Source organism: Oncorhynchus nerka, linkage group LG9b, assembly GCF_034236695.1.
Source record: "Oncorhynchus nerka isolate Pitt River linkage group LG9b, Oner_Uvic_2.0, whole genome shotgun sequence".
Taxonomy (NCBI): domain Eukaryota; kingdom Metazoa; phylum Chordata; class Actinopteri; order Salmoniformes; family Salmonidae; genus Oncorhynchus; species Oncorhynchus nerka.
The window spans coordinates 47,847,419-47,861,146 of record NC_088424.1 but is presented as its reverse complement, the minus strand read 5'-3'; the positions used below and the strand labels follow the sequence as shown (position 1 = coordinate 47,861,146).

Sequence of the window (13,728 nt, the reverse complement as noted above, 5' to 3'; positions counted from 1 at the left end):
ACTAGGCTACCCTGCCGCCTCTACACTCTAACCACTAGGCTACCCTGCCGCCTCTACACTCTAACCACTAGGCTACCCTGCCGCCTCTACACTCTAACCACTAGGCTACCCTGCCGCCTCTAGGCTACCCTGCCGCCTAGACTACACTCTAACCACTAGGCTACCCTGCCGCCTCTACACTCTAACCACTAGGCTACCCTGCCGCCTCTACACTCTAACCACTAGGCTACCCTGCCACCTCTACCACTAGGCTAACCACTAGGCTACCCTGCCGCCTCTACACTCTAACCACTAGGCTAACCCCTGCCACCTCTACGCTCTAACCACTAGCCTACACTCTAACCACAAGGCTACCCTGCCGCCTCTACACTCTAACCACTAGGCCACCTGCCGCCTCTACACTCTAACCACTAGGCTACCCTGCCGCCGCTCTAACCTAGGCTATCCTGCCGCCTCTACACTCTAACCACTAGGCTACCCTGCCGCCTCTACACTCTAACCACTAGGCTACCCTGCCACCTCTACACTCTAACCACTAGGCTACCCTGCCGCCTCTACACTCTAACCACTAGGCTACCCTGCCACCTCTACGCTCTAACCACTAGGCTACCCTGCCGCCTCTACACTCTAACCACTAGGCTACCCTGCCGCCTCTACACTCTAACCACAAGGCTACCCTGCCGCCTCTACACTCTACACTAGGCTACCCTGCCACCTCTACACTCTAACCACTAGGCTACCCTGCCGCTCCTACACTCTAACCACTAGGCTACCCTGCCGCCTCTACGCTCTAACCACTAGGCTACCCTGCCGCCTCTACGCTCTAACCACAAGGCTACCCTGCCGCCTCTACACTCTAACCACTAGGCTACCCTGCCGCCTCTACGCTCTAACCACTAGGCTTCCCTGCCGCCTCTACGCTCTAACCACTAGGCTACCCTGCCGCCTCTACACTCTAACCACAAGGCTACCCTGCCGCCTCTACACTCTAACCACTAGGCTACCCTGCCGCCTCTACACTCTAACCACTAGGCTACCCTGCCGCCTCTACACTCTAACCACTAGGCTACCCTGCCACCTCTACACTCTAACCACTAGGCTACCCTGTCGTCTCTACACTCTAACCACTAGGCTACCCTGCCGCCTCTACACTCTAACCACTAGGCTACCCTGCCGCCTCTACACTCTAACCACTAGGCTACCCTGCCGCCTCTACACTCTAACCACTAGGCTACCCTGCCGCCTCTACACTCTAACCACTAGGTTACCCTGCCGCCTCTACGCTCTAACCACTAGGCTACCCTGCCACCTCTACACTCTAACCACTAGGCTACCCTGCCACCTCTACGCTCTACTAGACTACCCTGCCGCCTCTACACTCTAACCACTAGGCTACCCTGCCGCCTCTACACTCTAACCACTAGGCTACCCTGCCGCCTCTACGCTCTAACCACTAGGCTACCCTGCCGCCTCTACGCTCTAACCACAAGGCTACCCTGCCGCCTCTACGCTCTAACCACTAGGCTACCCTGCCGCCTCTACACTCTAACCACTAGGCTACCTGCCGCCTCTACACTCTAACCACAAGGCTACCCTGCCGCCTCTACACTCTAACCACTAGGCTACCTGCCGCCTCTACACTCTAACCACTAGGCTACCCTGCCGCCTCTACACTCTAACCACTAGGCTACCGCCGCCTACGCCTCTACACTCTAACCACAAGGCTACCCTGCCGCCTCTACACTCTAACCACTAGTCTACCTGCCGCCTCTACACTCTAACCACTAGGCTACCTGCCGCCTCTACACTCTAACCACAAGGCTACCCTGCCGCCTCTACACTCTAACCACTAGGCTCCCCAAGCAAACCCGTCCTCCCCAAGCAAACCCGTCCTCCCCAAGCAAACCCGTCCTCCCAAAGCAAACCCGTCCTCCCAAAGCAAACCCGTCCTCCCCAAGCAAACCCGTCCTCCCCAAGCAAACCCGTCCTCCCCAAGCAAACCCGTCCTCCCAAAGCAAACCCGTCCTCCCCAAGCAAACCCGTCCTCCCCAAGCAAACCCGTCCTCCCCAAGCAAACCCGTCCTGCCACCAACCTCCTGTGCTGTACAGTAAACATGCTATTTACATGACGTCAGAGCTCAGGCTCCGCGCTTCACAGCTCTGTACGGGTTTTGACTGACAAACATTCTGAACTTGAGCACCGCAACGCAACAGGTTTCCCCTCATCCCTCCACACGTGCCCGACAAAAAGTTGCCCTCCATCCCTTCCGCTAATTGGGCGACTTTTGCAAATATTTTTATCGTCTGAGTGAGGAAATGCTGTAAATTCAGATAACTATGTATTTTGGAAGATAAGACGTTGAGGATGATAGTAAATACCTGCGTTAAAGTCATTACAAGCAAGTCAAACACCTGTGAGTTCAAATGTGCACTTCACATTTCCATATCATAAAACCTACGTCATATACAGTGTCAACATTTATGACCACTATGTTTGATGTAGGCCAACAGTAACAAAATAACATGGCATCATACCCTGGGTTGTTCTGAACGGAGCTTATGTCTGTGTATTGTCCTGAAGCGTTGCCATGGAAATTCACCTGAATTCACTCAAGACTCCTTTCTATCCGCATCAAAATGAGCATCAGTTTGTCTGAATCTCCTTGTGAAAGCCCAACACTGTAAGATCCTATTTTATAACGTAGCTAGTCACTCTTCTTTGAGTCATAAAAGTGCATTGAAATGACTGAGGAACCGTACGCATTTTGGAAAGGTGTGTGTTGTCACTTGGAAACACCGGTTAGTCCTCTCACTCAAACCCTGGTAAATGTTTTGTCTTACCTACCCCACATTTCCCATTCATATTATTATTACGGAATGATTTCAAGGTATTTTCAGATTTCGTTATCAACAAATGTTTGCGAAAAGTACACTAAATCTAAAAATCACGTAAAATCAACAGTGTAACGTTTGGTTTATTCTTGTGTCAAGTGAACTGTTGTGTCCTCAAATTTGGTCTAATAATTTTCCCAGGATCTGTAAATGGTTCAATTGCCTTGAAAAATATGTTTTCTAAATATTTATTCTGTAAGAAACATTGCAATGTAGCCAGAGCCAATTACCAGGAGTGTAAAGGGTTAACCCTTATCGGAGCCGTAGTTAACCCTTATTGGTGCAGTGGTTAACCCTTATCGGAGCCGTAGTTAACCCTTATTGGAGCCATAGTTAAACCTTATCGGAGCCGTAGTTAACCCTTATTGGAGCCGTAGTTAACCCTTATTGGTGCAGTGGTTAACCCTTATTGGAGCCGTAGTTAACCCTTATTGGAGCCATAGTTAAACCTTATCGGAGCCGTAGTTAACCCTTATTGGAGCCGTAGTTAACCCTTATTGGAGCCGTAGTTAACCCTTATTGGAGCCGTAGTTAACCCTTATTGGTGCAGGGGTTAACCCTTATTGGAGCCATAGTTAACCCTTATTGGAGCCGTGGTTAACCCTTATTGGTGCAGTGGTTAACCCTTATTGGAGCCGTAGTTAACCCTTATTGGAGCCATAGTTAAACCTTATCTCCAGCCCGTAGTTAACCCTTATTGGAGCCGTAGTTAACCCTTATTGGTGCAGTGGTTAACCCTTATTGGAGCCGTAGTTAACCCTTAGTTGGAGCCATAGTTAAACCTTATCGGAGCCGTAGTTAACCCTTCTTATTGGTGCAGGGTTAACCCTTATTGTAGTTAACCCATTGGATTAATTGGTAGAGCCGTAGTTAACCCTTATTGGAGCCGTAGTTAACCCTTATTGGAGCCGTAGTTAACCCTTATTGGTGCAGTGGTTAACCCTTATTGGAGCCATAGTTAACCCTTATTGGAGCCGTGGTTAACACTTATTGGTGCAGTGGTTAACCCTTATTGGAGCCGTAGTTAACCCTTATTGGTGCAGTGGTTAGTGTTAGCCTAAGGAGACTCGGACTCCATGACACCTGGAAGCGGCATCACGCTGTCGCTGTTTACTAAAATGGATACAGTACTGTATAATAAACCCCTCCCTCCTCTCTCCAGGTCAGTATGGGATTGGACGACCATTCTACTTCCCATTCCAGCCCTCCTATTGGCAAAGGTCTGAACCCACCCTCTCCAACATTCCAGACTCAGGTTAGTGTCTTTAGTCAGGTCTCTGTCTCTATAAGTGTCTTTAGTCTGGACTCTATAAGTGTATTTAGTCTGGTCTCTGTCTCTATAAGTGTCTTTAGTCTGGTCTCTGTCTCTATAAGTGTCTTTAGTCTGGTCTCTGTCCACTATAAGTGCCTTTAGACAGGTCTCTGTCCACTATAAGTGTCTTTAGTCTGGTCTCTGTCTCAATAAGTGTCTTTAGTCTGGTCTCTGTCCACTATAAGTGTCTTTAGTCTGGTCTCTGTCCACTATAAGTGTCTTTAGTCTGGTCTCTGTCTATAAGTGTCTTTAGTCTGGTCTCTGTCTCTATACGTGTCTTTAGTCAGGTCTCTGTCCACTATAAGTGTCTTTAGACAGGTCTCTGTCTCTATAAGTGTCTTTAGTCTGGTCTCTGTCTCTATAAGTGTCTTTAGTCAGGTCTCTGTCCACTATAAGTGTCTAGGGACACGGTCTCTGTCCACTATAAGTGTCGTTAGTCTGGTCTCTGTCCACTATAAGTGTATTTAGTCTGGTCTCTGTCTCTATAAGTGTCTTTTGTCTGGTCTCTGTCTCTATAAGTGTCTTTTGTCTGGTCTCTGTCTCTATAAGTGTCTTTAGACAGGTCTCTGTCTCTATAAGTGTCTTTATACAGGTCTCTGTCTCTATAAGTGTCTTTAGTCTGGTATCTGTCCACTATAAGTGTCTTTAGTCTGGTCTATGTCTCTATAAGTGTCTTTAGTCTGGTCTCTGTCCACTATAAGTGTCTTTAGTCTGGTCTCTGTTTCTATAAGTGTCTTTAGTCAGGTCTCTGTCCACTATAAGTGTCTAGGGACACGGTTTCTGTCCACTATAAGTGTTGTTAGTCTGGTCTCTGTCCACTATAAGTGTCTTTAGTCTGGTCTCTGTCCACTATAAGTGTCTTTAGTCTGGTCTCTGTCTCAATAAGTGTCGTTAGTCTGGTCTCTGTCTCTATAAGTGTCTTTAGTCTGGTATCTGTCCACTATAAGTGTCTTTAGTCTGGTCTCTGTCCACTATAAGTGTATTTAGTCTGGTCTCTGTCCACTATAAGTGTCTTTAGTCAGGTCTCTGTCTCTATAAGTGTCTTTAGTCTGGTCTCTGTCCACTATAAGTGTCTTTAGTCTGGTCTCTGTCCACTATTAGTGTCTTTAGTGTGGTCTCTGTCTCTATAAGTGTCTTTAGTCTGGTCTCTGTCTCTATAAGGGTCTTTAGTCTGGTATCTGTCCACTATAAGTGTCTTTAGTCTGGTTTCTGTCTCTATAAGTGTCTTTAGTCAGGTCTCTGTCCACTATAAGTGTCTTTAGTCTGGTCTCTGTCTCTATAAGTGTCTTTAGACAGGTCTCTGTCTCTATAAGTGTCTTTAGTCTGGTCTCTGTCTCTATAAGTGTCTTTAGTCTGGACTCTATAAGTGTATTTAGTCTGGTCTCTGTCCACTATAAGTGTCTTTAGTCTGGTCTCTGTCCACTATAAGTGTCTTTAGTCTGGTCTCTGTCCACTATAAGTGTCTTTAGTCAGGTCTCTGTCCACTATAAGTGTCTTTAGTCTGATCTCTGTCTCTATAAGTGTTGTTAGTCTGGTCTCTGTCTCTATAACTGTCTTTAGTCTGGTCTCTGTCCACTATAAGTGTCTTTAGTCTGGTCTCTGTCCACTATAAGTGTCTTTAGTCTGGTCTCTGTCTCTATAAGTGTCTTTAGTCTGGTCTCTGTCTCTATACGTGTCTTTAGTCAGGTCTCTGTCCACTATAAGTGTCTTTAGACAGGTCTCTGTCTCTATAAGTGTCTTTAGTCTGGTCTCTGTCTCTATAAGTGTCTTTAGTCAGGTCTCTGTCCACTATAAGTGTCTAGGGACAGTGTCTTTAGTCGGTCTCTGTAAGTGTCTTTAGTCACTATAAGTGTCGTTAGTCTGGTCTCTGTCCACTATAAGTGTATTTAGTCTGGTCTCTGTCTCTATAAGTGTCTTTTGTCTGGTCTCTGTCTCTATAAGTGTCTTTAGACAGGTCTCTGTCTCTATAAGTGTCTTTATACAGGTCTCTGTCTCTATAAGTGTCTTTAGTCTGGTATCTGTCCACTATAAGTGTCTTTAGTCTGGTCTATGTCTCTATAAGTGTCTTTAGTCTGGTCTCTGTCCACTATAAGTGTCTTTAGTCTGGTCTCTGTTTCTATAAGTGTCTTTAGTCAGGTCTCTGTCCACTATAAGTGTCTAGGGACATGGTTTCTGTCCACTATAAGTGTCGTTAGTCTGGTCTCTGTCCACTATAAGTGTCTTTAGTCTGGTCTCTGTCCACTATAAGTGTCTTTAGTCTGGTCTCTGTCTCAATAAGTGTCGTTAGTCTGGTCTCTGTCTCTATAAGTGTCTTTAGTCTGGTCTCTGTCCACTATAAGTGTATTTAGTCTGGTCTCTGTCCACTATAAGTGTCTTTAGTCAGGTCTCTGTCTCTATAAGTGTCTTTAGTCTGGTCTCTGTCCACTATAAGTGTCTTTAGTCTGGTCTCTGTCCACTATTAGTGTCTTTAGTGTGGTCTCTGTCTCTATAAGTGTCTTTAGTCTGGTCTCTGTCCACTATAAGTGTCTTTAGTCTGGTCTCTGTCCACTATAAGTGTCTTTAGTCTGGTCTCTGTCCACTATAAGTGTCTTTAGTCTGGTCTCTGTCCACTATAAGTGTCTTTAGTCAGATCTCTGTCTCTATAAGTTTATTTAGTCTGGTCTCTGTCTCTATAAGTGTCTTTAGTCTGGTCTCTGTCCACTATAAGTGTCTTTAGTCTGGTCTCTGTCTCTATAATTGTCTTTTGTCTGGACTCTGTAAGTGTCTTTAGTCTGGTCTCTGTCTCTATAAGTGTCTTTAGTCTGGTCTCTGTCCACTATAAGTGTCTTTAGTCAGGTCTCTGTAAGTGTCTTTAGTCTGGTCTCTGTCTCTATAAGTGTCTTTAGTCTGGTATCTGTCCACTATAAGTGTCTTTAGTCTGGTCTCTGTCTCTATAAGTGTCTTTAGTCAGGTCTCTGTCCACTATAGGTGTCTTTAGTCTGGTCTCTGTCTCTATAAGTGTCTTTAGACAGGTCTCTGTCTCTATAAGTGTCTTTAGTCTGGTCTCTGTCCACTATAAGTGTCTTTAGTCTGGTCTCTGTCTCTATAATTGTCTTTAGTCTGGTCTCTGTCCACTATAAGTGTCTTTAGTCAGGTCTCTGTCCACTATAAGTGTCTTTAGTCTGGTCTCTGTCTCTATAAGTGTCTTTAGTCTGGTCTCTGTCTCTATAAGTGTATTTAGTCTGGTCTCTATAAGTGTATTTAGTCTGGTCTCTGTCCACTATAAGTGTCTTTAGTCTGGTCTCTGTCTCTATAATTGTCTTTAGTCTGGTCTCTGTCTCTATAAGTGTCTTTAGTCAGGTCTCTGTCCACTATAAGTGTCTAGGGACACGGTCTCTGTCCACTATAAGTGTCGTTAGTCTGGTCTCTGTCCACTATAAGTGTATTTAGTCTGGTCTCTGTCTCTATAAGTGTCTTTTGTCTGGTCTCTGTCTCTATAAGTGTCTCTTTAGTCTGGTCTCTGTCTCTATAAGTGTCTTTAGTCAGGTCTCTGTCCTCTATAAGTGTCTTTAGTCAGGTCTCTGTCTCTATAAGTGTCTTTAGTCTGGTCTCTGTCTCTATAAGTGTCTTTAGTCTGGTATCTGTCCACTATAAGTGTCTTTAGTCTGGTCTATGTCTCTATAAGTGTCTTTAGTCTGGTCTCTGTCCACTATAAGTGTCTTTAGTCTGGTCTCTGTTTCTATAAGTGTCTTTAGTCAGGTCTCTGTCACTATAAGTGTCTAGGGACACGGTTTCTGTCCACTATAAGTGTCTTTAGTCTGGTCTCTGTCCACTATAAGTGTCTTTAGTCTGGTCTCTGTCCACTATAAGTGTCTTTAGTCTGGTCTCTGTCTCAATAAGTGTCGTTAGTCTGGTCTCTGTCTCTATAAGTGTCTTTAGTCTGGTATCTGTCCACTATAAGTGTCTTTAGTCTGGTCTATGTCTCTATAAGTGTCTTTAGTCTGGTCTCTGTCCACTATAAGTGTATTTAGTCTGGTCTCTGTCCACTATAAGTGTCTTTAGTCTGGTCTCTGTCTCTATAAGTGTCTTTAGTCAGGTCTCTGTCCACTATAAGTGTCTTTAGTCTGGTCTCTGTCCACTATAAGTGTCTTTAGTCTGGTCTCTGTCCACTATTAGTGTCTTTAGTCTGGTCTCTGTCTCTATAAGTATCTTTAGTCTGGTCTCTGTCTCTATAAGGGTCTTTAGTCTGGTATCTGTCCACTATAAGTGTCTTTAGTCTGGTTTCTGTCTCTATAAGTGTCTTTAGTCAGGTCTCTGTCCACTATAAGTGTCTTTAGTCTGGTCTCTGTCTCTATAAGTGTCTTTAGACAGGTATCTGTCTCTATAAGTGTCTTTAGTCTGGTCTCTGTCTCTATAATTGTCTTTTGTCTGGTCTCTGTAAGTGTCTTTAGTCTGGTCTCTGTCTCTATAAGTGTCGTTAGTCTGGTCTCTGTCTGCTATAAGTGTCTTTAGTCAGGTCTCTGTCTCTATAAGTTTCTTTAGTCTGGTCTCTGTCTCTATAAGTGTCTTTAGTCAGGTCTCTGTCTCTATAAGTGTCTTTAGTCTGGTCTCTGTCCACTATAAGTGTCTTTAGTCAGATCTCTGTCTCTATAAGTTTATTTAGTCTGGTCTCTGTCTCTATAAGTGTCTTTAGTCTGGTCTCTGTCCACTATAAGTGTCTTTAGTCTGGTCTCTGTCTCTATAACTGTCTTTTGTCTGGACTCTGTAAGTGTCTTTAGTCTGGTCTCTGTCTCTATAAGTGTCTTTAGTCTGGTCTCTGTCCACTATAAGTGTCTTTAGTCAGGTCTCTGTCTCTATAAGTGTCTTTAGTCTGGTCTCTGTCTCTATAAGTGTCTTTAGTCTGGTATCTGTCCACTATAAGTGTCTTTAGTCTGGTCTCTGTCTCTATAACTGTCTTTTGTCTGGACTCTGTAAGTGTCTTTAGTCTGGTCTCTGTCTCTATAAGTGTCTTTAGTCTGGTCTCTGTCCACTATAAGTGTCTTTAGTCAGGTCTCTGTAAGTGTCTTTAGTCTGGTCTCTGTCTCTATAAGTGTCTTTAGTCAGGTCTCTGTCCACTATAGGTGTCTTTAGTCTGGTCTCTGTCTCTATAAGTGTCTTTAGACAGGTCTCTGTCTCTATAAGTGTCTTTAGTCTGGTCTCTGTCCACTATAAGTGTCTTTAGTCTGGTCTCTGTCTCTATAATTGTCTTTAGTCTGGTCTCTGTCCACTATAAGTGTCTTTAGTCAGGTCTCTGTCCACTATAAGTGTCTTTAGTCTGGTCTCTGTCTCTATAAGTGTCTTTAGTCTGGTCTCTGTCTCTATAAGTGTATTTAGTCTGGTCTCTATAAGTGTATTTAGTCTGGTCTCTGTCCACTATAAGTGTCTTTAGTCTGGTCTCTGTCTCTATAATTGTCTTTAGTCTGGTCTCTGTCTCTATAAGTGTCTTTAGTCAGGTCTCTGTCCACTATAAGTGTCTAGGGACACGGTCTCTGTCCACTATAAGTGTCGTTAGTCTGGTCTCTGTCCACTATAAGTGTATTTAGTCTGGTCTCTGTCTCTATAAGTGTCTTTTGTCTGGTCTCTGTCTCTATAAGTGTCTTTTGTCTGGTCTCTGTCTCTATAAGTGTCTTTAGACAGGTCTCTGTCTCTATAAGTGTCTTTATACAGGTCTCTGTCTCTATAAGTGTCTTTAGTCTGGTCTCTGTCTCTATAAGTGTCTTTAGTCTGGTATCTGTCCACTATAAGTGTCTTTAGTCTGGTCTATGTCTCTATAAGTGTCTTTAGTCTGGTCTCTGTCCACTATAAGTGTCTTTAGTCTGGTCTCTGTTTCTATAAGTGTCTTTAGTCAGGTCTCTGTCCACTATAAGTGTCTAGGGACACGGTTTCTGTCCACTATAAGTGTCGTTAGTCTGGTCTCTGTCCACTATAAGTGTCTTTAGTCTGGTCTCTGTCCACTATAAGTGTCTTTAGTCTGGTCTCTGTCTCAATAAGTGTCGTTAGTCTGGTCTCTGTCTCTATAAGTGTCTTTAGTCTGGTATCTGTCCACTATAAGTGTCTTTAGTCTGGTCTATGTCTCTATAAGTGTCTTTAGTCTGGTCTCTGTCCACTATAAGTGTATTTAGTCTGGTCTCTGTCCACTATAAGTGTCTTTAGTCTGGTCTCTGTCTCTATAAGTGTCTTTAGTCAGGTCTCTGTCTCTATAAGTGTCTTTAGTCTGGTCTCTGTCCACTATAAGTGTCTTTAGTCTGGTCTCTGTCCACTATTAGTGTCTTTAGTCTGGTCTCTGTCTCTATAAGTGTCTTTAGTCTGGTCTCTGTCTCTATAAGGGTCTTTAGTCTGGTATCTGTCCACTATAAGTGTCTTTAGTCTGGTTTCTGTCTCTATAAGTGTCTTTAGTCAGGTCTCTGTCCACTATAAGTGTCTTTAGTCTGGTCTCTGTCTCTATAAGTGTCTTTAGACAGGTATCTGTCTCTATAAGTGTCTTTAGTCTGGTCTCTGTCTCTATAATTGTCTTTTGTCTGGTCTCTGTAAGTGTCTTTAGTCTGGTCTCTGTCTCTATAAGTGTCGTTAGTCTGGTCTCTGTCTGCTATAAGTGTCTTTAGTCTGGTCTCTGTCCACTATAAGTGTCTTTAGTCTGGTCTCTGTCTCAATAAGTGTCTTTAGTCTGGTCTCTGTCCACTATAAGTGTCTTTAGTCTGGTCTCTGTCCACTATAAGTGTCTTTAGTCTGGTCTCTGTCCACTATAAGTGTCTTTAGTCTGGTCTCTGTCCACTATAAGTGTCTTTAGTCAGGTCTCTGTCTCTATAAGTTTCTTTAGTCTGGTCTCTGTCTCTATAAGTGTCTTTAGTCAGGTCTCTGTCTCTATAAGTGTCTTTAGTCTGGTCTCTGTCCACTATAAGTGTCTTTAGTCAGATCTCTGTCTCTATAAGTTTATTTAGTCTGGTCTCTGTCTCTATAAGTGTCTTTAGTCTGGTCTCTGTCCACTATAAGTGTCTTTAGTCTGGTCTCTGTCTCTATAATTGTCTTTTGTCTGGACTCTGTAAGTGTCTTTAGTCTGGTCTCTGTCTCTATAAGTGTCTTTAGTCTGGTCTCTGTCCACTATAAGTGTCTTTAGTCAGGTCTCTGTCTCTATAAGTGTCTTTAGTCTGGTCTCTGTCTCTATAAGTGTCTTTAGTCTGGTATCTGTCCACTATAAGTGTCTTTAGTCTGGTCTCTGTCTCTATAAGTGTCTTTAGTCAGGTCTCTGTCCACTATAGGTGTCTTTAGTCTGGTCTCTGTCCACTATAGGTGTCTTTAGTCTGGTCTCTGTCTCTATAAGTGTCTTTAGACAGGTCTCTGTCTCTATAAGTGTCTTTAGTCTGGTCTCTGTCCACTATAAGTGTCTTTAGTCTGGTCTCTGTCCACTATAAGTGTCTTTAGTCTGGTCTCTGTCCACTATAAGTGTCTTTAGTCTGGTCTCTGTCCACTATAAGTGTCTTTAGTCTGGTCTCTGTCTCTATAAGTGTCTTTAGTCTGGTCTCTGTCCACTATAGGTGTCTTTAGTCAGGTCTCTGTCCACTATAAGTGTCTTTAGTCTGGTCTCTGTCCACTATAAGTGTCTTTAGTCTGGTCTCTGTCTCTATAATTGTCTTTAGTCTGGTCTCTGTCCACTATAAGTGTCTTTAGTCTGGTCTCTGTCCACTATAAGTGTCTTTAGTCTGGTCTCTATAATTGTCTTTTGTCTGGACTCTGTCTCTATAAGTGTCTTTAGTCTGGTCTCATCATATATAGGCAGTATATGAATGTTATTTTAATTTAACCAGGTAAGTTGACTGAGAACACGTTCTCATTTGCAGCAACGACCTGGGGAATAGTTACAGGGGAGAGGAGGAGGATGAATGAGCCAATTGTAAACTGGGGATTATTAGGTGACCGTGATGGTTTGAGGGCCAGATTGGGAATTTAGCCAGGACACCTGGGTTAACACCCCTACGATAAGTGCCATGTGATCTTTAATGACCTCAAAGAGTCAGGACACCGGGGTTAACACCCCTACGATAAGTGCCATGTGATCTTTAATGACCTCAGAGAGTCAGGACACCCGTTTAACGTCCCATCCGAAAGACGGCACCCTACACAGTGTCACTGCCCTGGGGCATTGGGATATTTATTTTAGACCAGAGGAAAGAGTGCCTCCTACTGGCCCTCCAACACCACTTCCAGCAGCATCTGGTCTCCCATCCAGGGACTGACCAGGACCGACCCTGCTTAGCTTCAGAAGCAAGCCAGCAGTGGGATGCAGGGTGGTATACTACTGGCATATATGAATATATTAATATTATAATCATATATAGACAGTATATGAATATTATAATCATATATAGACAGTATATGAATATTATAATCATATATAGACTATATATGAATATTATAATCTTATATAGACAGTATGTGAACAATATAATCATATCAAATCAAATCAAATCGAATGTTTTTTGTCACATACACATGGTTAGCACATGTTAATGCGAGTGTATATGAATATTATAATCATTTTAATCATATCTAGACAGTATATGACCTATAGAATCATATATAGACAGTATATGAACAATATAATCATATATAGACAGTATATGAACTATAGAATATATTGAATATTATAATCATATATAGACAGTATATGAACAATATAATCATATATAGACAGTATATGAATATTATAATCATATATAGACAGTATATGAACTATAGAATCATATATAATGACCTATAGAATCATATATAGACAGTATATGAATATTATAATGAATAGACAGTATATGAACTATTATATGAATCATATATAGACAGTATATGAACTATAGAATCATATATAGACAGTATATGAATATTATAATCATATATAGACAGTATATGAACTATAGAATCATATATAGACAGTATATGAATATTATAATCATATATAGACAGTATATGAACTATAGAATCATATATAGACAGTATATGAACTATAGAATCATATATAGACAGTATATGAATATTATAATCATATATAGACAGTATATGAACTATAGAATCATATATAGACAGTATATGACCTATAGAATCATATATAGACAGTATATGAATATTATAATCATATATAGACAGTATATGAACTATAGAATCATATATAGACAGTATATGACCTATAGAATCATATATAGACAGTATATGAATATTATAATCATATATAGACAGTATATGAACAATATAATCATATATAGACAGTATATGAATATTATAATCATATATAGACAGTATATGAACAATATAATCATATATAGACAGTATATGAATATTATAATCATATATAGACAGTATATGAATATTATAATCATATATAGACAGTATATGAATATAGAATCATATATAGACAGTATATGAACTATAGAATCATATATAGACAGTATATGAACAATATAATCATATATAGACAGTATATGAATATTATAATCATATATAGACAGTATATACAGGCATAC

General features: G+C 42.1%; 1 protein-coding gene across 1 annotated transcript in view; it reads left to right on the top strand.

Annotated features, from left to right (window-relative positions):
- LOC115116153 (retinal-specific phospholipid-transporting ATPase ABCA4-like) overlaps positions 1 to 13,728 on the top strand; it is a 206,345-nt gene that overhangs the window by 101,048 nt on the left and 91,569 nt on the right. Inside the window, exon 19 of the mRNA XM_065013791.1 lies at positions 4,055 to 4,147. Coding sequence (XP_064869863.1) covers positions 4,055 to 4,147 — 93 coding nt within the window. The remainder of the gene's footprint in view (positions 1 to 4,054; positions 4,148 to 13,728) is intronic.